Genomic DNA, 25154 nt, shown 5'->3' with positions numbered 1-25154 from the left:
GTGTAGTTAAATTGTCTTGAACGTTCCAGCGAATAGGTTTAAGCTACAATGTCTTAAAGGTAACGCTTGCAACAAACAAGCACAGATGCGCTTAACAATCAATGAGCAACGATTAAAGCTATGTTATTTGGGAGATCATTCCTACTGTCAGTTTAGAATCATAAGCACAAATGTTTTAACAGATGAGTCACTGATTTGTGGAATTGTGACAGCAAAGATTGCATATTGTATACAAATAGCTTTACTCCAAAAATAAACATGGATAAAAATCCATAACAGTATTGCGGGTTGCAGCTGGGTGCTAAAGATCAACTTGGCCTTCTACTTCAATAACAGAATGACTAAGTGAGACTTTATTCAGCAACACATTTTACTGTATGATCTTACTGGAGATAAAAAAAATAGACATTGTTCATAATCAGATTTTTATTACATATTATGAATGATTTGTGATACATTTAGGCGATTATTCATTAACTTTTATTTCAACTGATAAAACGAAGCAAAAATAGTAATCATGTTATGATATTAAATTGTAGCTCAAACAGTAGGTACCCAGTTTATTGTACTTCACTTTGTACTATCACATTATTTTGTAAATCCAAAGTAGTGTTGGTTGCGTTTCTGAGAGACAAGTATATGTGCACTAAATACTTTATTTAATCCTTGATTTGCCCTTGATTATACATCATTATTTTAATTATGATGTAGATTTAATTATAAAAATCTCACACAGAAACCAAGAACAAGTTAATCTTATCAACAAACAGTGAATGCAACAAGAAGGTTAAAACTTTAATATCACACATATTTTATCCCATTTAGATTTAAAGCCAACTTACTGCAAACCTTACCACAACTAAAGAAACACTCCTCAAGAAAGACAAAGACAACACTCCGATGAAAAATACCATTTAGAAGTGACTGAATAATGAATGATTTTCAAAATATGGATCATTTTTGATCTCCAGAGTTTTGGCAGTTTCTAGACTGGAATTTTGGGAGCAAACCGTTTGACCAGCAGGGTTACCAGCATGCTGGCTAGGATCAAACTGGCCAGCAGGGCCAGCAGAGGTGTCACCTGGCTTTGGCCACTGTTTAATTGCATCACTGGGTCTGCAAGAGAAGAACCAAAGTTTACATTTACTTTATCCATGAACTTTATGTGATCAATAAGAGTGCAAGGTGAAGAGACATGAGAGCTTCAATGTACCTCTGCTACCTGGCCTTGAAACAAGCGGTCCAAGTGAGATGGATGAAGTGTCATGGAAGGATATATCCCTCCGAACTCGCCTGTGGTAACCCGGGTAACAGCGCTGAGAGAAAAAAAATGTTTATAGGCTTCTGCAGATTTAACAGTTTTTAAATTTATTAGGTAAAAATGAAAACCAATAAGAATTTAAAACAGTGGTACGTACAGCTGTGCAATTGTTGTGTCTCAAAAGACACAGGTGGACATTGCAGTGAAGGTAAATGGATGAATAGTTGGTAAAAGTAAACATCCTGAAGGAGAATCGGGCCTCAGTAGAGATGCCGTTCTGAATCAGCTCTACCGTTCCATCGGCTTCATTGGGACACCTGGAAGACAGGCAGACGTTTAAATATCCCACATTATAAAGCAAAGCAGCAGAATTCATTATGAGGAAGAATTGGAGAAAAACCGAGGAGAGGTCTGTCTGGGGCTGATTCTTTCAAGTTTTTAATAAAGTATACTAAGACAAGGTGACACTGCAAACGTGCTCTTACTCTGCAGTAATAAGATCCCAGCGGACGGGGTAGTTTGGCATGTTGACTGGTGTGGCCCAGCAGGAGTCCAAAATAGTGGAGATCTGGCTTTGATCCACTCCTTCTGTTCTCACCGCCACATATAACCTCTGATCTATTTCCATTTGTATGTTTGTGTCACTGCTGAAGGGGAAGCGGAAGCCAGGGTCCTGGAAGGGGATCATTCTCATGCTGTACTGTCCTTGACCGGTTGCAATCTTCTTCCTAATGATGCTACAAAAAACATAATAATACTACAAATGAGTTCATTATTAAATGATGAACATTATTAACATGCATGAACATCAAAAAGTGTAATGTTAATGTGCGGCAAAAATGACGTTCTCATTTTCATGTTTTTATTTTGTCTTATTGTCAGTATTGTGATCTTAAAGCACTATCTTTCAAAATAAGTTCCCAAAAGATGCCTGAAGTGCACATTTAATTACATAAAACACTGGAATATGTAAAAATCTAATCTAAGTATTGTATATAATGCATAGGAGATGTATTGTTACCTTTCTACAGGATTGATGCCCACAGCCATAGACAGGGCCTGATTCAGGGGGTATTCGCAGCAGAAACGCAGATTGATGCTCCTCTGGCGGCTGATAAGACTTCCATGAGGATCCACAAAACCCTGGACGATGTTCTCATACATGAAATGTGTTCCGTTGCTCTAAAATTAAAAAACCAAAACATTACAAATTGAATATGATGTCATTTATAATATAAATGACAAAACATGACATGTATAATAACAGTGACTATCCATAATATTTTGGTTTTATAACTGTACCCTGAGTGCTGTCCCACACAGATGGTTGTCATTGTCAAAGTGGAAAACCAGTCGACCATACTCAAGAGTCCCATTGCAGGATTCATCTCGGAGATGGAGGGCATCAGAGTGAAAGCCAGCCTCAAATAGCTGACAACGGGACACGGACATGGTGCCTGAACTACTGGCACAAGTGATGGTTGAGTCTGTTAATACAAGTTTAAAAAGAAGAATAAGAAAACAAATAACTAACAAATCCCATTTTTCTTGTACAAACTGCACTGCAGTACCATTGCCAATGACCCAAAAATAAAACAAGGTTTAAATAGGAGCTTCCTTCACCATAGCTTTCACTGTTGCCTCGGTCATGGTGTTCATCACAGAAGCAGCCATAGACACCGTCCTTCTTACCACACCACTCGTACTCTGTGCAGTCCAGCTGTTCACATGGGTCTGACTCCTCTGCAGAAGAAGAGTGACAGGAGTACAATAAAACAAAGCCAATCTTTCAAGAAAAACCTGTTAAGCTCTATCAAAAGACATCAAAAAGACATCACTTAATTATCCAGCACAAACTTACCACACAGTAAACCAGAGCGCCAGTCAGGGATGTCTAGCCCTAGAACAGAGCAGGTTTTCTCATAGGCTGAGACAGCAGAACACAGCATGCCATTGGCTGGAGTGTAGAGGCAGAGGTCATAGACACAGGAAGTGAAAAATGGCTCGGGGTCAGAGTGCAGGTGACAGGCTCTGAATGGACCGGTGGTGTTGGTGATGACACTGCAGAGTTGGGAGTATTCTTCTCTAAAGGTGCAGTCATTCAGTCCATCGCCACTTCTTTGATCAGTAGACCCACATCTGGAAAAGACATTATATGTTTAACACTTTGGGAAATTTTGTGTACTTTGGTAAAATGTCCTGTACATCTACACTCCCAATTCACACTCAACACAACGGTACATTTATTATTTTTACTGGGATGTAATATATATGCTGTTGTCCTTAAATGTCCATAAAATCTTCTCATTCAAAGCAAGACATTATGTTATATGAGTTGATGAAGGTCAACAAGACTCTATTTTTGGAATGTCCTAAAGAAGTTCCAAACAGCTCACCCTGGTTGGCTTCTTGTTGACTTCCAGCTCTGTCCAAAGTCATTGTCATTTTGTGCCAGTGTGCCATTGGGTGAGACTTTGTCATCCCCAGAGTCGCCATTGAAGTTTCCACACATACCTGTGACTCTGTTTTGACGGTTTTGGGCGATTCTTACCAACAAAGTACTCTGGCCATCAAACTGGACCGCCAGGTCAAGTGCATCGACAACTATGTAGCTGCCTTCCCTTACCACCTGAGCTAAAGTTCTTGCAGAGGTGGGAAGAGACACTTCTCCACTATTTACCTAGAAGAACAAGCGTTATGAGAGACATGCAAAGTACCTGCTGTGAAGGTGTTCATATGAGCGAAACATAGAAAGCTTAGTATTTACCGTTACTCTTTTATTGGGTCCGATCCTGATGTGCACACTTTCTGGATGATTTGAGAGGTATATGTCCACTGCAGACACAAATGACACACGGTTGTTTCCACGGTGATTGTTGGTGGCTATCACCTGAAACTGGGTTTCATTGGTGCCATGGTTTGTGCTCTCAGTGATGATGTAGGAGCAAGTTCCCTGGAAATGAGCCACTGCTCCATCAAAGGTGATGTAGTGTGGATCCCCCCACACTGTGCAGGTGGACATGGCATCGTAACAGCCCAGCTGGCCGTCTCTGATGGAGCACTGTTGTGCAGGAGTGCAAGACGAGGCAGAACATCGCAGGTCATTTGGAGCGTGACATTCACATCTCTGTGAGCAACCGTCTGTCCAGAAGGACTCGCCAGCCTGTGTGAGAGAATGTAACAAAAAGAGGAAGAATAACCGCAGTTTATAGTAAAGCCTACCATGTATTTACTGTTGCCAAGCTGTCATTGTTAATTATCTGCTCAAATCATTTATGCAATTAAAACCTTTAAACTATATCCCTCTTTTATATAGCTCTATGGTTCTTTGTAGAACTTACATTATAGTAGAATCCATTATACTGGCAGCCACAGCGTTCCACTGGGACACAACTGGTTCCACTCCTGCGGTAGCCTTCGTCACAGAAACATCCCTCAGAGCAAGCCCGTTCACAGGTGGTATCATTACTGCTGGCACAGGTGTGGCCACAGTCAGTACCACACAGCTCATAATGGCTGTTGGCTGGACAGTCCAGTGCTAAAAAATCAAGAAAGCAAAAGATGGATGTCAGGTGGTTAAAAAAAACAGTCATGAAACTTAGACACCATATTTCAACACACTTACAAAAACAACAACAAAAAAGAAGCATTTTATTTTCTTGTGCTTGATACTATATCAGCAACACAATGGCAGGTTCACTCACCGCAGGTGGTATTTTGTCTCCAAGGGTAGATTCGAACATTAGCAGACTGACAGGCTCTAACATATGTTTCAAGAGCCCTGCAAAGGAGGTCATGACCTCGATTTCCTGCCACACACACGTCAAACACACAGTCGTTGAAATATGGTGCACGGTCCACCTCCTCGTGGCAGAAACTGAAGGGCCCATCAGCTGCCTGGATCACCTCACATTGATCTCTAGCGGGCTGTTCATTGGGACATCTCGGACATGATGAGCCGCATCCATCACTGCAGGTGTAGTTTCCTGGGACCTTCCAGGCTCTCCCAAACTCATCTGGAGATGCGACTGTTATTCCAGATGGGGTGTAGAAGTCATCATTTGAATTTCCATTGAAGTTTCCACAAAGTCCACATGTTTTTCCCCTTTTGATGAGAACAGTAAGATAAAACAGATTCATTGGTTTTACTGTGGGGAGGATTATCAATCTTATGGGACACCCCAAAAGACCATTCTGAGCCAAATAAAATCCTGTACATTCGAATTATGTTATAAAAGTGTGGTAGTGCACAACTATGAACACTTTTAAAGGTGTGAGTGTGTGAGTAATTGCAACACCAGCTGATTTTGAGCGAAGATGAATGGCAGATACCTGTAATTTGGAGGCACAGTGATAGAAACTGTACTCCATCCATCGTATATGACGCTTAAGCCAAAATCAGTGCGGACAATTGTTCGAGATCCACTGGCAAAGATAGATACTCGACTTCCATTCAAGAGAATTGGTACATTCTGTGTTATTCCATTTACCTGGGACATTGGAAGAACAATTTAGGAAAGCCAAAAATATTTAATTTTATTCATATGCCCTTTATCCGTAGTCATATGTCAGCACTAAACAAATGTAATAGCAGCACAATGACCAACAGCACATGGCAATTATTTACCAAGGGTCTCTCACATTTGGTTATTTTTTATTACTGTCCCTACAAGTGTAAGTGATAGCTCATTGTTAAAAATAAACTCAGTGAGGCTCTCTAGTGAAGAAATTGAAGTTTCCAGACTACTTTCTCTTTAACATTCCTTTACAGCAATTTTTTGTTGTCCATTTTCTAACAATACTTTGCAGTTAAGTGGAGGTCTCTCTCATGGTAGGTTCATCTGTAACTGTCTGTGGCTTTAAATTTTGCTTTTTATAATGTAAAATATGAGTAATTGTTCAGAAACAGTTCCGCTCACCTCTACCATACCCCTGTTGTATCTTGACATGTGCACATGATAGCCCCACACATTCACGAAAACTTCTGCTGTGACTGAAACTGGCAACCCATTCAATGCCTCATTCTTAGCTTCCACAGAAAACTGATTCAGCTCATCAGTGGCATTACAGAGGGTCACCAGAACATAGCGACATGTTCCTTGGAAGTCATAAGCCTTACGATCAAAGGTGAAATAGTGAGGGTCTCCAGAGGCAGAGCACGTGCCAGAAGGGTTGGGATGGCAGCCAAACTCGCCCTCCACCACACGGCAGGACTCCTGGGGCCCACAGGAGTTGGGAGTACAGTGGACGTTCCCTGTATTTCCGTTACAGGTACACAAGCTCTGACATTGTTCACCATCCCAGAACTGCTCACCACTTTCGCGATAGCGTCCTTGATGATAGCATCCACAAGATGTTGGTGGAACACACTGGTCACCATTGAGGATAAAACCACTGTTACACTGACAGCCCTCCTGGCACACACTATCACAGGTGAAGGGGAAAGAGAGGCTGGGGCAAGCAGAAGGACAAGAGGTTCCACAGAGTTCATAATGGCTGTTTGATGGGCAGGTTAGTGCTGGAGAAGAACAAACAGGTTAACATATGAAAGCATTTTTAAACATTTGGAGATCATGGCTAGAATTAATTCAAAAACAGTTGAATGCTTACCACAGCCAGTTGCATTTCTCCATTGTCCTAAGGCAACACCCTTCTGTTGACACATTAGTGCATAATCTCGTAGGACGTCACACAGAGTTGATGCTGGATTGTTAGAGCCCCTCATGATCTCCACACATACATCCACCTGCTGCCTTGGGTCAACCACAGACCAACAGGGTACAAATGGCCCATCTGGTGATCTGAGAATGCCACAGTACTGACTAGAATTAAAATCGGTCCTAGGATCATGACCTCTGCTTTCCACACAGTGAGCAGCCAGAGAGCCAACTCGCCAGCTGTCTCCAAAGTCCTGAGAACTGTTGACCAGGACACCGTTGGGTGTGCGGAAGTCATCATGCGGACGACCATTGTAGTTACCACAGAGTCCACCCAGTGAACCGCTGTAGACACCAGGAGCAGTGACACGGACAAAGTGAGGCCAGACTGTCTGCACAGTTACACCAAAGGAGGTGCGAATGATGACACTGCGCAGGTTGCTGTAGAAAATTTGGATTCCATTGGACCCAGCACTGAAAGGCAGCCTGATCACCTGACCAGCCACCTAAAAGGCATTAAAATAGTCAGTCATAATAATTATAATAACACTTTTAAGTAAAGACCATTTTGTTAATGATGTTTCCATCTGTCATTTCCCAATAAGTCCTAAGCTTGGTACTTATTGTAGAATGTAGTAGATAATATTTTTTTTTACCAAACAACCAGTTTGGAGCTATTATATTAGATCATTTTTATTTGTAACAATTTCCAGATTGACTCTTAGAGCTAACTGGTCTTCCTTAATGCAGCTCCAAAACTCTGCAACAGCCTTTTCTGTCTATCTTACATCCTGACTGTTTTAATTTATTATGCTTTAAAGTGCCAATTGTTTCAAATGCTTCAATATACACCACTATAATCAACATCTGTTGTATTTACTATACTGTCGTACTATAAAAATGTCATACTATAATGATCATATGGCAGCCTGTGATGTGATGGTCTGTTTAAATGAAGGAGTATATCAGTAGGACAAATTGATAGTTAGTTAAATAACATCATACTAAATTAAAAAGTAAAAGTGAATATAAAATGAATAATTTTGGTACACTATAAAGGAATTCATTCTTATAGGGGGAAAAAGCAACTCAAAGCTAAGTGACAGTATTTAAAGGTAACCTTTCCTATTTCAGATTTTCTGGTGTAATATTCTGGTTACAATGAAAACAACAATGTAGAATAATGTCCGCATAAGTACAGAGTGATCTCTACTTAATGATTCCCTATTATTAGTAGCTTATCTGCTTGTGTCAACTTTTTTTTGTGTCTTTCATTATGACACATTAATCTACAATGACTTTCAATTGTATTTCTGTCATTTACCTGAACTTTGCCGTTTATTTCCATCTCAATTGAGACCTGTGTCCCCTCTGCCTCAAACTTTAGCACATTGGAAAAGCCTTGCTGGTTTCTTGGCACTTTTTCTGCTGTCACCGTGAAGTTTGGGTGACTGGACAGTCCCATAACTTTGGCAAGTGTCAATTGACACGCCCCAGGATATTGGTATGTCAGTCCATCAAATGTCTGATATGACCCTGGGCCTCTGATCCAGCATGTTTCATAGCTATTTGGTCTGCATCCTCTTTCTCCATCCTCCACCCTGCATGATTCAAATGGCCCACAACCATGAGAGTGGCAAGTCATGGAGCCATAACTGCAGCTACAACGTCTCCCACAGTTTTCATCTAGTATTACAGTTTGTCCAGAGCGGTAGTAACGGCCCTCAAAGCTGCAGCCACACTCGGCATGAGGGACGCAGACCCCACCACTGAGGATGTAGCCTGAATCACAGATGCAGCTTTCTTGCACAGGGAGAGGACAGTTGTGGGTGGAGTTGGGATTGAGACAAGTAGCTGGACATCCTGTGCCTTCAGACTCAAAGTGGCTGTTGGCTGGGCATGGGATTTCTAGAAAGAAGAGGAAAAATTAGATTTTAGCATCTGTGGCATTTTAATAAAATTATATTTTGAAATAATTATTAAAAATGTGTTAATATACCACAAAAGCCGGTTCTCCTCCAGCTTTGCAGCCGAATATTATTTTGTTGACACTGACTTGCATACACACTTAGGGCTTGACAGAGAATAGGTCGGTACCCTCCTCCTACACACAGATCATACAGACAACTGTCCGCAAAGGACTGTGGAGGAAGTTGCTGATGGCAAGCAGCAAAAGGTCCAGAACTACTGCTGAGGATACCACAGTGGTCAGTGTTGCTGTACAATGCTGTCTGTTGTGCAGTGCAGCCAGCACAGGCCAGACCTCCACACTGTGCCTCACAACCAGGCTCATCATCCCCTGATGCTCTCCAGCTGTTAGCAAAAACCACATCAGAGCTCACAAGCTGGCCCTGGCGTGTGCGAAAGTCATCTTGAGGTTGATTGTTGAAGTTTCCACAAAGACCGCATGTTGTATTCTGATAAGTGTAGGTCAAGCTGATCTGGACATAATGATTTGTGTCATAAGACACCACTAAACCAAAGTCAGTGCTGACGACCACAGAAAAACCTGACTCATAAACTTGCACGGTGCCATTGCTAAGGGAGAATGGAGTGGATGCAAAGTTCCCATTAACCTGTAAAAACACCAGCATACAGAAAGAATAAAACACACATGTCACAAACACATATCACCGTAAGTTTAAACTTGATTCTTATTCCATACCTTTGCCTGACCACGACGTCCTTTGACAAGCTCAATTGTGTCATTGTAGACATGCACTTTTACCAGTCGTGTCCAAGAGACTTGAGTACTGCCTCTGTGCTCATTTTTGCCTTCTACTCTGTAGTAGGGCAGTCCACTATTACATTGCTCAGAGAGAACATAGGTGCAAGTGCCCTGAAAGTGGAACACTCGGTTATCAAAGGTGTAGTAATGGGGATCACCACTTATGGTGCAAGTGCGTCTCTGCACTGTCTGGCAAGAAAACTGGAAGGAAGTTTGCTGGCAGATCTGTGAAAAGGAGCACGGCTGGTTGCGGCACTGCAGGCCTGCTGAGGTGCATGTGCACTTCTGTGCACAGGTCCTGTCACTCCAGAAGGAATCACCAAGCTGCACTGGTAAACCTTTGAAACAATAGAAAAATGAATACTTTACATTTTTTTACTTCAACTTGAAGAGATTCTTACTACTCAAACAGTGTTCATTTTTAAATTTTAGGATTCATTTTTGTTTATTGTTTTCACAGAGTGAAGATCAAAAAATGAAGGGCTAGAGAGGGGGATTGTCATTTAATATAATAACATTCTTCTCATAGAATTCTCGTAGAATTTTGATCAGCTGGCTATGATGATCGTTCTCTAGTTCAGATCTTACTGTTGAAAGTACAGCCTCTTGATCCATGGTCTGTCCTGAAGGCCCAGCGACCGGGCACATGGACATTGCTGCTGAGACGGAAATTTGAGAACTGTCCTGTTGCGTTTCCTGAGAATGATCCAGGGATGGAAAAATGGTGAACAGAATTGACTGTGTCATATCCAGCCTGAAAATGACATGTCACACTGTTAAAAATAAATGCATGGTTATTTTGTATTTACATATCCCTGCATTTAACTTAAAGTAAGAGATGGCCACAAAAACTAAAAATATATGTTTTTACTATATTATATTTTAAATGGTACCAACCTGTATAGAATATGCTGTGTAGGCTATTTGCCCATAGTTCATCAACACAAATGAGTACTGGCCACCCGATATCAGGACAGCTTGGACTGTTGTTTGCTGAAAAAAAGCAACTTCTTGTTTTTAAAGTATATATATTCATAGGTATTATAACCCTATGCTTCATATTGATTGCATAATTTAGTAAGAGGTGACTTACTGTTCCACTCGTTGGATAATATGCCACCTGATACCAAGTTGCAACAAAGACCCAGTTGGCATTAAAATTGAGTCCTGGAAAGTATTGATTAATGTCCTGTGTAGCTTGCTGGAGAACACTGCCGCTGGTGTATTGGTTGTAGTAGATCTGACCATTTCCTCTGTTGTCTAAATCTGTCCAGAATGGAGCGATGATGTCTCTGGATCCATACATTGGAAACAGTTGCGGGGTGTAGCTAGACCATGATGCATCAAAGGTCAGATGCCCATTGTGGTTTACCTAGAAAATAAAAACATTCTTGTAAGTCAAAACCAGTATAAATTAGGTATCAACTGTAGGCACTTCAGACACAGGTGTTGATCACTTGTTATTAAAATGGTGGATCTGATATCACTGTGTTGGTCTTGTTCCTGCATCATCATAGTAATTATGGTCCAGGATCAATATTACAACTGACCAGTCACGTTGTTGTAATATTATGTCTTTGTAAGGAAATGTAAGGATGTGTATGTAATGTAAGGAAAAACATTTTAATAAATACATTGTCAGGGTTAAGTTTGCTGTTGGCCAAATTTATGTTACTTGCTGATTTGCTAGTGATAGTTTTTAATAGCATTAGCCAGATTCTTGACTAATGCGAACTCAATTTGCAGACATGCTCATGATCAGTTGCGATGTTGGCCCTGGACGAGCATTATTATGATGATATAGGAACAGCACCAACACAGGGATATCAAATTGTACCATTCAAACCTATACTATACCTGTAGCGTAGTATAAATAAATAGAGGAAACAATAATCACTCACTGACGGGGTAATGAGCCAGATTCACAAAGATGAACAAAATACTTTTGACTCATTAAAAACATTAAATCTCAAAATATAAGTTGATATTTAAGTACTCTATACCTAGTTTGCAACTATGAAGATAATGTTAGCTTTGTGCTTGCCATTCCTCATATTTTAGGGGTGCAACGATACACAAAATTCACGGTACGGTTCAATATTTTTTCGATCCAAAAAAAAATGTTCATGCCTTTTTAATTTGTCATTTATTAAAATTATAAATATATATTTTAACTTAAAAGTACAGTTTTTAAATTTAATGTTGCTGAAACAACAAAGTAATAAAAATTAATAAATCTATCTGATCGAGAAATCACTCATCTTTGGAAAAGAGTTTATTACAGAGAAATGGCTCTTTCCAAAATAAAAGCTATACTATACGCTTCTTCTGGGCTATATTCTCAGCAGCATATTAAACATATCAGGTCCCCATAAGGAGAATCCTGTGCTAACAGCTGTCTAAATGACTCGGGTAAAGTTTGTAGCATGCCTGCTTGTTGTTTTTGTCTGCTTCCACTTGTCTTTGCACTAGGATGATGTCGGAGTAAATGTGCAGTCATATTCGTTGTGTTCCCACTAGTGCTGTCAGCGTTAATCTCGTTGAAATGACGTTAACGCCACAACACAGCAAATCTCTGTTAACGAGCTACCGCGGATCGCCCCGTGCGTGGGGCTGGACGGCCAACACGTTAACGAGCTAACTGTGCTAACGCACTACTTCCCACCCATGTAACTGAGCATTGCGTGGCACATCCAACATACTGTTTTACTTTAGTCCATGACGCGCTTACCTTCAGGGTCATACGTCACATGAAAACCAAAATAGTTCCAAACGCCAGATCTGAATGAGGGTGGGGGAGGTTCAATTTGCCATGTTGCAAGGAGAGCTTAACTTCTGTCTCACTAGCTTGCACTGCGCTCAGTGAATCTGCGTTCGACTACTCCGCCTAGGCTGCACTATCGAGCGCAGATCCACTGAGCGCTCAACACAGACAGCATCGTCAGAAGGAAAGTTGATAAAATAAATTTAAAATTTTGTATTGTTCGATACATATGCCTACCGAACCGAAAGCACTGTATCGAACGGTTCAATATCGATACGAGTATTGTTGCACCCCTATCATATTTATACTAGTTTAGTTAGCTGGAGATAAAATACCATTGCTCGTTTTCTGACTCATCCATATTCCAGTATAAGAGATTGCTTACTGTTAAAATGCTTTAGTTCAATGCCCAGAACAAACATGAGCTAATTTGGCAAAAACTGGAATTTTACTTATTAGTGACACAGTGCAAATTGTTTGAGCTGATTTTGCCCATAGATTGCATGTAAAAGATAAATGGCCACACTGCAAAGCTTTAGCGGATAGTTCTGACCACTACTATCTATGTGTTATAAACCAGCTGATGATAAAGGGGTCTATCTGAGAAAGTAGATCCACCCTAAAATAAACATTACAGATCTGCATTAGGATCTGCTTGTGCCCAGGTGAAGTAAATTTCATCATTAGCTGGTGATCGCAAAGTTCTATGCAGAAGACCAATACCCTGTCAATTTTTTTGTGACCGCATGAACTCATCAATGTAAATACAATGGTTCACTTAACCAACTTTGTCTCCTACAGACAGAATTCAAAGACGTGTACCAGAAATAATGTCTAATTTTTATCTAGAGAATACTAGGAGTTTTCTTTCTTTCTTTTGTTTAACCTTTATTACAACTTTTTGGGGCGGAAGTTTTATTTTTTTTGCCTGTCCCGTTTGGTTCTTTAGACATCAAAATTTTTGTCTGAAGGCCAACAAAGATACCCTACAGATTTACTTTACCAAGTGGATCATCACGGCCCTGCCATAGTGGTCCATTTGATCCATCTTTGTTGTTGTTATTTATTTATTTTATTATATTTTTAGTTGTTAAAGATGGGACAGACATGGCTGGGGGATAGGAAAGGGAGGAAGGAAAAGAAAAAAGCTAGGCCTCCTTCCCAGAGAGGTGGAGTCTAAGTCCTGACCTGACATAGAGACACAGACGTACAGGCACACACAGACACAAACATGCATTCCCTCCCTCATGCACACGTACCAATACTCAGCACTCACCTAACGTGAAGACAAACACTAAAGGACACTGTACACACAATCACAACCCCCAACCATACTCTATATCCCAGGTCCAGGTGCCCTCGCCCCACAGGGGGAAGCCGCACCATCTTGCACTGCAGTCATGTATAATTAACTGTATGCAACAACAAACTCTGACAGCACTTTAATAGTGTCTTTAATAGTGACTAAGAATCACTAACAATTTGGTAACCTATTGTGATTCATAAAGTAAGCTTTTGGTGGAAAGGAATGACACCCTGCATTAACTTGCTACCTGATGTGGGGATATGCAGAGGTGGCAGAAATACCAAACAGTGTTTGGTCTCCACACGTGGCAAAAGCTGAAAGATGTTCAAAGAGTGACCTGATGCACACATATGTATATATGCACACATTAACATGTGGGACTCTTACTAAATAGCTGCCTTTGTCAAACTATGTGAGTTGTCCCCTGGTGGTCACTAGAAAAAACATATATTTAAGGAACATATTGCGAGCATTGACTTCACTTTCAGACCCAAAAGCTACATCCAGCCATCTTTTTTTGCAGTCTACGATAAATCATCACTGCTGTACAGCTACATTTTCCTTGTAAGTAATTATTGGTCCTACATTCCACCACACAGAAGCATTCAACTATTTTTATGTATTTTGGTACTGGATGAAAATGACAAGTCGGCAAGTAATTTTGAAATTGAACATACATTATTACTTTCATAACAGTGAATTTTCTTTTCTTTTTCTTTTTCTTTTCATTTTCTTTTTTAAGCATGTACAATTCAGCTCTGTGGTTGTAACTGATTTGCAAACCGGAGAATGAACATTTTATACATCTGCATTTTAAATGCAGATGTATAAAACAAAGATGTTTGAGTTTTCCAAAACATATTTTACTTACATAAATCTGATTATATGACTGTCCAAAAAACAGGAAAGCACGCTGTAGGACAATAAGAGGAGAACTTCCATCGTCTGAACGAGCACTTGTTGTTCCAGATATTGGATAGAGGGTACCTTAAAAGAGTAAAAAGGGGATTTGCCCCATTATGCTGCAGTTTAAACACTGTATCCTACAGATACAGTGTCTTAATAAATACAACCCCAATTTCAAAAAAGTTACTGTCAAAAAGGTAACTAAAAACACATTGAAGTTATTTGCAAAACTCAGAAACTTCAATGTATTTGAAATTAAACACACAAACAGTTTGAACTTAGAACTGTACCATTAAAAAAATATATTGGTTCATTTCAAATTTGATAGCAGCAACAAATCTTATAAAAGCTGTGATTCTAAAAAGGAAAACATGAAGGAACACTTTGCAAATCGTTGTTTAGATTCCAATTCCATTACTTTATTTTGGAATTGGGGTTGTACAGCATGAAGAACCAGAATAAATCCTTTTGAAAGCATTTTGGCCTGTCATAGCAGGAAGAGTAAATCAGAACACAAAAACAGAACACTATAGAACTAAAAAACAACAGCCAACAAGGAGGTGGTGGCCTCAGACTGACCTCAGATCTGATTATTCTAAAAAGCCACCTGATGAGATAACTCTTATATTAAAATCATGTGCAGCTAAAATTTTGATGCCAGAGGAAAAAGTTTGGATTACTGTTAGTGTTTTCTGTTCACTTCTTTTTACATGCTTGTCTAGTGGCAGCTATATAATATAAATATAATGTAATATAGTTGATACTAATAATAAGTAAAGACACTATATGTGTCTAATACACAAGATTCCCTCTAAAGGTGCTTATTGTTGGAATCAACAATGCAATAAGCTCACTTAAGTTATAATTTAAAGAAGTATATTAACTCACCTGATGTCACAGGACCTGCTACAACAGACAGATAAATAAATACATAGATACATAAATACATATATACATTTGAAAGAATTACATTTAAGGCTACTCAATATTGTAAGTATGCACTCAGTAACTTAAGTTTTAATTAAAGAAGTATGTTGACTCACCTGGTGTCACACCTGTGATAAAAATATAAATGAATACAAACATACAAGTTCACATACATAAATCATGAGTTTAAAGCTACTTAATTAGGAAACAGTGATTATAGTAGTTGTCAAAGTAGTCTTTGTTGTTATCGACTGGTATAATCTCAAACTATTATCGATTAACTATTTATATTATTTGATAGTAGATAGATCTCCAAGAGAATGTTAATAAATTATAGAGAGGTGATCAAAGCTTTCACTTACTTGTTGTCTGAGGACTCACATGGCCTATCACAATAAGCACGTGTTTGAATACAAATCTGAGAATCCTCACATCGTTAATCAATACAACAACAATAAATCATTAGGCTGATTTTATTTAATACTCACCTATAATCACCAAAAGCAGCAAAAACAATAGGGTTTGACCCGCCATAACTCAAATTCAAACCTGCAGAATGAATATACATAAATAAAAAAGTGGGTATGCAACATGTATATGTACATAATTTGTTAAGTAGCCTATAGGGCAGAAGATGTTTTGAAGTTTAAATGTTGATGTGCACTGAAATACTCTCAGCTAATAATATAGGCATTACTGTGCGATATTAGTGAAATCTAAACATATCTTTATAAATTTCAGCATACACATAATATAATAGCACATAATAATAATATAAAACAATCCCAGAGAAGTCTGAAAATAATTTTAGTTTAACCTCCTAACACCCGAACTCTTCCATGGTGTGCATTTTTAATTTCTCTTTGATATTTGGGCATATTGGGGCCAGATGAATGTAAAAACAAAGAATTACCAGATTTATTTTTTTTTACCTTATTTTTGTTTTCAAGAAAAATAAGAGCCACATATGAGGATACTCGTTTAAAATTTTGATAGAACAGTAGCAGTATAATGTCCTCATAAGTGGATATCAGGCCCATGTAGAGCAAAATTGAGTATTTTGGTCTAAATAACCCAAAATGTGATGTCCACATATGTGGACGCCAGGTCCTAGAAGGTTAACCGAAATAACTTAATTACCTTGCCACGTCTTCTTTGGCTCATATACATCTCATGTGAAGCAACAGGACTCCCTGCAGCACTGCTTTTGTACTGCCAGCACTGGCAGAGTTCCAGTAAATGTTCTTTGTCTTACCTCTAATGTGCACGAGACACTCACAAAGAACATTGTTTCCTCATAGCAATGAATCATACTTTTAAACATTCATTATAATAATCTCGAGTTATTGTGCACATTAAAAAAGAAGAAAAGGAGATGTAATAATGTAACAAAGGCCTGAGTAAGGAATTGTGGGACAGTATTTGTTTCAGATAGGCTATTCTTAGACAATTCAAATCTATATCGTTTAATCTGTCAAGTAAAAAAAAAATAAATGCAAACAAAACAAAAAAAAGTTCTGTTTTTTCTTTTTGTTACTTTTTTTTATTGGTGTCAGTAACAAGTTGCGCTTCAAATCCCATCTGGAGGTCATGCAACACAGAGTACCTGTATAAAAAAGCCCAAAGCCGACTGTACTTCCTCAGGAGGCTGAGGTCTTTTAACATCTGCAGGAAGCTCCTGAGGATGTTTTACCAGTCGGTGGTTGCTGGAGTACTTTTCTATGCTGTGGTGTGCTGGGGGAGCAGCACAGCAAAGAAGGACTCATCCAGGCTGGAGAAACTGATCAGGAGGGCTAGCTCTGTGGTCGGCATGAAGCTGGACACTCTGGTGACAGTGGCAGAGAAAAGGACATTAAAGAAACTGATGGACATTATGGACAATGCCAGGCATCCTCTGCACACGGCCATTAACAACCAGAAGAGTCTTTTCAGTGACAGGTTGCTTCTCCCAAAGACAAGAACTAACAGACTTAAAAACTCCTTTGTCCCACACGCCATCAGACTGTTTAACTCCTCTCTGGAGGGGAGAGGGAGGGGAAACAGGAGGACAAAGGAGGGAACAACTAAGCTGTAGTGCCTCTTCACCTCACTGTACAATACCTTGTGCAATACTTTTGTAAATAGTCAACGGTGCAATAGACCTCAATACTTGAAATGTGCAATTCACTTGTATTTTTATTTTTATTCCTATTTATTCTATTTATCCCCTTCGTATATTTTATTTATATTGTCTCTGTATTTATATATATGTGTGTGTGTATAACTCTGTAACTTCTGTCGGTGCTGTGCTTTTTTGGAAATCGAATTTCCCAGAGGAACCCACCTGAGGGATTAATAAAGTTCTATCTTATCTTATTTTATCTTATCTCTTATCTTAAAACTATTGCAGAGACTGGTCTACATAGTTTTGGTTTTGTTTTCTTGGTTTTAAAATACCACATCTTCTATGGGAAATCTGATTTCAACACAATGTCCGAGAACAAAAAAAAAAACAACAAAACAAAACAACATCAGTCATGCAGAACAGAAAAAAACCAGAAAGGTGTGCCTAACCATAGCACATACGTCTATGTCAAAGTTGTTAACTAAAACTAAACTAAAACTAGATATGAGCAAACATTTAGTTAACTAAAATAAAAACAAACACTAGACTCCAAAATGTTTGCAAAATAACTGAAATAATACATGGAGCTGAAAACTAACTAAAACAAAAAAAATATATAGAGGAAGTTGTATTATTTGTTACTTTTGTAAAAATTCTATCAAAAGGCTTTCATTGACATGTTTATCGAGACTCTGAATGTCACTACTATCAAAAGGTTCTGTATTTGCATTGTAACATTTTCCTAAATGTTGCCTATGACATATACCATACATACAGTAATCATTAAAAAGACTAAAACTGATGCCGACAGTAATAACACCTAAAATTAAACATTTTCATACAATAAACGAGTATGTAACCTGACTTAAAAAAAAATTTCAAAACAGAATTAAAATAAAAACTAATTAGAATATACAAAATTAGAATACCTCTGACCTATGTACATGTAGTTCAGTATTTCCTTTTTCCTCTTTATGAAAGTGTATAACCGACCACTTTTATGACTAATCCCTTTACGGTTTTTTGTTTGTCTTTTTTTATTTTGTTTAAGTTACTGAGTTTATTTAGAATCCTAGAGTGGGTCATAACTCTTAATGCACAAAATTTTAATTACCTGATGCACTTACAGTTTTTTCTGATTGCTTAAGCACATTTTTTGTAACTATTGGCTAATTTTGCAAAACTCTTCACACAAATAAGAAAACCTGTCACCCAATAATCAAAACATTGTAGTTCTCTTGCAAAAGCAAACACAGCTAGATTAACTCCTCACACCTTCGTAAAAATGGTGTTTCCGTATCAAACAGTACACACAAGCCATCATCTACTAAGCACACAATGCGCCAACTGCACACTGATGGTATGAATACAAAACACTTCTGGCTTTTGCTTTCTCTGTGCACAAGGTAGGCTATGTCAGTTTGAGCTCATACTTCTCTCATAGATCCATAAGCATAGAGGGATCCAAACTTCAAGTACTGGTGTTTATTCAAACACATCAAAACAAACACAAGTGTTTATTTCCAAGTATAGGATTATTTGCAATCGCCATAATGACTATATGGGTTACTTGGTCTGCAGTGAACATGCTTCCTCTGCCCCCAGCATCTGGTCATCTAGCAATTCTGTAAAGTAACAATTTCAGTATTTTTACATCAATGGTATTGGTGTGTTTCTCATTGGCATATGGCAGTGCTACAAATCTTTGTGCAAAGTGACTGTACTAACCGATTCTCATTTCAAGATGTCCTTATGGTACTTGCTACAGTGTAGCGGCTCGAGTTAGGCTGGACCCGTTGGCCAGCTACCCTCAGGGTCATTCCACGGTTGATTACATGGTCCACTATTGTAGCTCTGATGTCATCAGCAATTCTATTTCTTACTCTTCCTACCCTTCCTCTCCCCCCTCCTCATCCTCCTCTCCCCCCTCCTCATCTTCCTCTCCCCCCTCCTCGTCTTCCTCTCGCTCCTCCTTGTCCTTGTCGTCCTCTTCATCCTACTTCTTCACCTCCACGTCCTCTTCCTCGGCCTCCTCTACTTCTCACTCTTTCTGCTCCCTCCATTGTACTCCGCACACACAGCTTACCTGTATTATAGTGCTTAGGCAGATTGCAAAGTGAACTAATTATCTAAAAAAGTTTTCACATGTGAAAGTGTGCCAGACAGTTGGCAAATTAGTGTTAATGATAGCCATACATGTGTATACTTTTGCTAGGAGTGTGTTGGAAATTTGGTAATTGAGTGTTGTGCAGTGAATTGTGCCTGCAGTTTTGCAAAGTGTGTGTTACAAAATTGCAAACTGAGTGCAAAGCAGTTTTTGTGCTTTTAGTTTTGCAAACTCAGTGAGTGGTTTTGCTATAAGTCTGAATAGTTTTAGAGATTGTGCTACAGGAATCACAGTTAGGGTTTAAGCATTCAGAAAAAACTGTAAATAATCAGGCCCCATCTTATCTTAATGACCTTATAGCACCATATCACCCCATTAGAGCAATTCGCTCTCGCACTGCAGGCTTACTTGTTGTTCCTAGGGTATTTAAGAGTAGAATGAGAGGCAGAGCCTTCAATTTTCAGGGCCCTCTTCTATGGAACCAGCTTAGAAGACACCCTCTCTACCTTTAAAATTATGAACTTTCCTTTTTGCTAAAGCATATGGTTATGGTTAGATCAGAGGACCCTGAATCCTCCCTTAGCTACACTGCAATAGATGTAGGTTGCTGGGGGATTCTCATGAGTGTTTTTTCTTCAGTCCCCTTTTTCACTCACTAATGTGTTTATACACCTCTCTGTATTTAATTATTTGTTATTTTTCATTTCTGGCTGTCTTCTACAGCATTTCTTTACTCCTGTTTTCCTTCTCTCACCCCAACCGGTCGCAGCAGATGGCCGTCCCTCCCTGAGCCTGGTTCTGCTAAAAGCGAGTTTTTCCTTCCCACTCATAGGGAGTCCGTATGATTGTTGGGGTTTTCTGTTTTCTTTGTATTATTCTAGGGTCTTTACCTTACAATATAAAGCGCCTTGAGGCAACTGTTGTTGTGATTTGGCGCTATATCAATAAAATTGAAGCTGAATTGAATTGTTCCAGGAGCCCACTTCTCATCCGTGTGTCCCAATCCTCAACACTTGACGCAGACCTTGTTAATCTGGTCGACATCCAAGCTGGTATGGCTGGTATGGCTTCAGCTATCTTTCTCTTACTTCATATTTTGAGGTATGCCAACAAATCTGCAGCAACTGTGCGATGCTGTCACATAATCTCTGGGTAATGTTTCCAGCATCTTGAAGAATTAAGGTAGTTCTGAAGGCAAAAGGGGGTCCAACCTGGTAGTAGCAGGGTGTAACTCTGAAGCTCTCCTTTTATCTCCTTGAAGTACAGAAAGGGGAAACCCTGCATTATAAGATGAATATTAATTATAGTTTACTGAGGGCAGTACTGTGTCTGCCTTGTAGAGGCAGGGCTCTGCTGTAATATCACCTTTTGTCAGCTTCACGTTGTGCCTGAATATCTTCTGCAGCCTTCTTCTGGCTCTCTACATAGCTATAAAGACTCAATGACTCTCCACCACCTCCTTCATTTCCTGACACTGAGCAGAGAACTCAGAGTCCTTTTCATAGCTTGTCTTTTAGAAAAAATATCTGGTAGAGGGAGCAGTCTGTTTCTCCTGATGTCGAACATGTCCTTATGTTAACAGTCATGCTGTTGGGACAAATGTTCCCTAAGACATTTTCATTAACTGGAAGAGACTGGACTCGAAAGCAGCACTGGTACCGTTCTGATGAGCAGTTTGACATTCAGTTTATTTCAATTACCTGGCATCCACGCTAAGGCAACTAGGTTTGGAAACACAGATTTTTCTCACAGTCGAAATGCAAATTTCAAAAGCAACAGATGGAATCTGTGTTGCATTCTGATGATTGTGCTGACATACATCACACCTGTCTGTTGGCTCACTGCAACACAACAATGTAAAGATTTTTATCCACATACCCACGCAAACATTACAAAGGCTGCTCAGCAGGTGACTGGCAGAAATGTAAAACAAACATGCATACTTACCCAACTTGTTTTGGCCCCATTCCCACTTTCATATTTTCATTTTCATTTTGTAAGAACCCATGTAGCAATGTGCAATGAGGGTTAGTGTATTCATGTATCTAATAGATACAAAATCACTTGAAAGAGAAACCTCCAAAGCAACTCACTCTGTGGGCAGTATTTACTTTTAAGGGAGTAACATTGTATTTTTATATATATTCATTTTCTTATTTGTTGTTCTTAGTGTTTTAGTGCAGTAAAAATCAGATAAGAGTAACATGAAATTTATTTACCTTGATTACACACACACGGAGGATTGGGAGTGGATAAATACTATTGATGTGTAACAAACTGGACATGAATAACTTAAGCTCATTATATAATATTACACTGCAGTATATTTCTAACTAACTGCAGCTCATTCGCTTTCTCTTGACAATCTTTTCTTTAAAGATATAACTTATATTGGGGTCAACGTAAAAGAAAGACAGAGGTGAAATTTAAAGGGGGGTCGGAGCTGTCAAATCTGACATAGTATTTGAATGCAAACATGTGATATTTAGAATCCACATGTACCAGTATCTTTACCTGAATGCTACCAGTACAAACAAAGGCACTAGACTTTTAAGCATAGTTTTAAAGACAAAAGGTTTTTACGAATGTTTGACCTTATCTGAAGAGGTCAGCGGTCCGAGGTAACATCTTTAAAACTCCCATATATCATTCACTATATGTTGTCAGTACAGCTGCAGTAAGAAACGGTTTTTATTAGCTTTGTATAGCATTATTGTCACTGTGACCTTTAGATGAATCCCCACCAGCCCTTCAACATGGAGACAGCAGCAACTGACTGGTCAGCTGATCTTTGATGTCACCCATTTATTACTGGCCTCAACATTTGGGCAAAAATCTTGTAAGCACTCCCAAACTCCTACTTCAGTGGGGCCCTACAAGGGGATAATCCAAATGTGATTTTTTTTTTTTTTAATAGAAATAATGGGATTTAAGAAAGAAATCTTTTTGTAAGTATCAGGGACATCCCAACATCACACTCTGCCTCTTGATGTCAGTTTTTATTATGACTTATCTAAGCTTCTAACATCTGATGTAGCTACTGATTGGAAACAGGTGCCTTCATATCGTAGATCCTTACCATTATAATGTCCTTTTGTTTTAAGCATTTTGTCACTGTTAACTTGTTTTCATCTTTATGTTTTTACTAATCCGTCATGAAATTCATCTTGAAAGGTGTTATATAAATTGAATCTTACTTTAGTTTACATCCCTTCTTCTCCAGTCAGCCTCTGTTGATTTAAATCTCAGCAGTGTGCTGTCTTTCTGTCAATTAAAAACTTTCGCTGGTGCAGCCCACCTCTCATTCTTACATCATCCTCATCTCCCATACACGTTTCCACCTTCTTTCACTCCACCACAGTGAGTGTTAGACTCCAGCAGACCTGTCTTACTCCGCTCTGCTTCATCAGAGTCTAGTTGCTAATAGTTTATTGCTCAAACTCTTTGCTTAATTAAATTATGTCCACTTGTTTCAGTGATCTCTCTACTTTTCTTTTACACTCTCCAGTCGCTCCTATTTACTGCAAACTATGTCAGAGGTGCACACACTGCTGCACACCTGCCCGAATTTCAGCCAGTTTGACTGTGGTTAGGGTTCTTTGTCACCATGTTGGATTTTTGGAGCCAGAAGTAACTAAATTCGGACAAGAGGGTGGAGTGCTAACATAAGGGATCTTAGCAAATCTCATTCATAAACTGTACATATGAAGCCCACAGATACATCCAGCAGAACACTCAGTGTGTGCTGCAGTCAAAATTAGATGTCCATCAAAATTCTTCAGAAGGCACAAACATTATAATTAAAGAGGAGCGGCCATGGCCCAATGAATTCAAGTCAACGTGAACTGTCAGAGTTGCCAGTCTTCAATTCAATTCTTCAATGTCAATCAAAACAGTCGGTCCCTAACTGTCAAGCCTTAGAAGTATAAATAATTGAGGAAAAAAAAGTTCTTGTAAATGTAAATGTTCTTTTTTATGGTGTAAAGTTGGGCATTGTGACGTGGGTTTCAGTAAGAACTGATGTGCATTTGGCGCCACTGCAAGGGAACAGCCCAGGAACTGCAGTTTTTGGCCCTTGTTTGACTAAAATCCATGCATTTATGCATTTATGACCACTGAAATTTTTTTTAAAATGCTTATTATGTTTAAGTAAGTTTTGTTTTTTTTTACTTGTTACTTTTCCTGATGGTTTCAAATATAAATGTAGAAAAAAAAAAAAACACTGACACGTCTTCCGAGGAGGAAGCAGAGTCTGGGGATGAGGGGAATGACCCGCCAATTTCCGGGGGCGAGGTCAATGAGGCAGTTAAACAACTCCTTGGTGGCAGAGCCCCTGGTGTTGATGAGGTCCCCCCCGAGTTCCTGAAGGCTCTGGACGTTGTAGGGCTGTCCTGGTTGACACGCCTCTGCAATGTTGCGTGGAGATCAGGGGCAGTACCTGTGGACTGGCAGACCGGGGTGGTGGTCCCCATCTTTAAGAAGGGGGACCGGAGGGTGTGTTCCAACTACAGGGGGATCACACTCCTCAGCCTCCCTGGGAAAGTCTATGCCAGGGTGCCGGAAAGGAGAGTTCGTCCGCTAGTCGAACCTCGGATACAGGAGGAACAATGCGGTTTTCGTCCTGGTCGCGGAACACTGGACCAGCTCTTTATCCTCTCCAGGATACTTGAGGGTGCATGGGAGTTTGCCCAACCAGTCTACATGTGTTTTGTGGACTTGGAGAAGGCATTCGACCGTGTCCCTCGGGGTGTCCTGTGGGAGGTGTTGCAGGAGTATGGGGTGTCTGGCCCATTGCTACGGGCCATTCGATCCCTATACAACCGTTGCAAGAGCTTGGTTCGCATTGCCGGCAATAAGTCGGACTTGTTCCCGGTGGGTGATGGGCTCCGCCAGGGCTGCCCTTTGTCTCCGGTTCTGTTCATAATTTTTATGGACAGGATTTCTAGGCGCAGCCAAGTGGCGGAGGGCTTTCGCTTTGGTGGCCTCAGAATCTCATCTCTGATTTTTGCAGATGATGTGGTTCTGTTGGCTTCATCGGGTGAGGGCCTCCAGCTCGCACTGGAGCGGTTCGCAGCCGAGTGTGAAGCAGCGGGAATGAGGATCAGCACCTCCAAATCTGAGGCCATGGTTCTCAGCCGGAAAAGGGTGGAGTGCCCACTCCGGGTCGGGGATGAGTTCCTGCCCCAAGTGGAGGAGTTCAAGTATCTCGGGGTTTTGTTCGCGAGTGATGGGAGAAGGGAGCCGGAGATCGACAGACGGATTGGGGCTGCAGCTGCAGTAATGCGGACGCTGCACCGGTCCGTCGTGGTGAAGAGGGAGCTGAGTGTAAAAGCGAAGCTCTCGATTTACCGGTCGATCTACGTCCCTACCCTCACCTATGGCCACGAGCTGTGG

The 25154-nt window shown here is 39.9% G+C and overlaps 1 protein-coding gene across 2 annotated transcripts; it reads right to left on the bottom strand.

The window, feature by feature from the left end:
* Nucleotides 1-411: 411 nt before the first annotated feature.
* On the bottom strand, nt 412-16815 carry LOC113019361 (alpha-tectorin-like). 2 transcript variants are annotated; one of them, XM_026163021.1, is made up of 27 exons: nt 16690-16815; nt 16038-16098; nt 15912-15935; nt 15666-15677; nt 15511-15528; nt 14588-14703; nt 10740-11018; nt 10544-10639; nt 10235-10400; nt 9584-9984; nt 8918-9494; nt 8243-8826; nt 6872-7424; nt 6181-6779; nt 5594-5751; nt 4966-5366; nt 4603-4799; nt 4029-4424; nt 3658-3941; nt 3123-3400; nt 2885-3004; nt 2564-2748; nt 2283-2443; nt 1747-1998; nt 1419-1578; nt 1214-1316; nt 412-1116 (listed from the first exon to the last, which is right to left on the bottom strand). In XM_026163021.1, the coding sequence occupies exons 2-27, from the start codon at nt 16081-16083 to the stop codon at nt 986-988; spliced, it is 6297 nt and encodes a 2098-aa protein (XP_026018806.1). In that variant the 5' UTR covers nt 16084-16098; nt 16690-16815; the 3' UTR covers nt 412-985. The 2 variants fall into 2 exon arrangements, with proteins under 2 accessions (XP_026018806.1, XP_026018807.1); XM_026163022.1 differs by having other exon boundaries at nt 15511-15525.
* Between the last annotated feature and the right edge of the window lie 8339 nt (nt 16816-25154).

The sequence above is a fragment of the Astatotilapia calliptera genome, chromosome 3 (assembly GCF_900246225.1).
Source record: "Astatotilapia calliptera chromosome 3, fAstCal1.2, whole genome shotgun sequence".
NCBI classification, from domain to species: domain Eukaryota; kingdom Metazoa; phylum Chordata; class Actinopteri; order Cichliformes; family Cichlidae; genus Astatotilapia; species Astatotilapia calliptera.
Note: the sequence above shows the minus strand (reverse complement) of the source record. Positions and strands in the feature narration are given on the sequence as shown.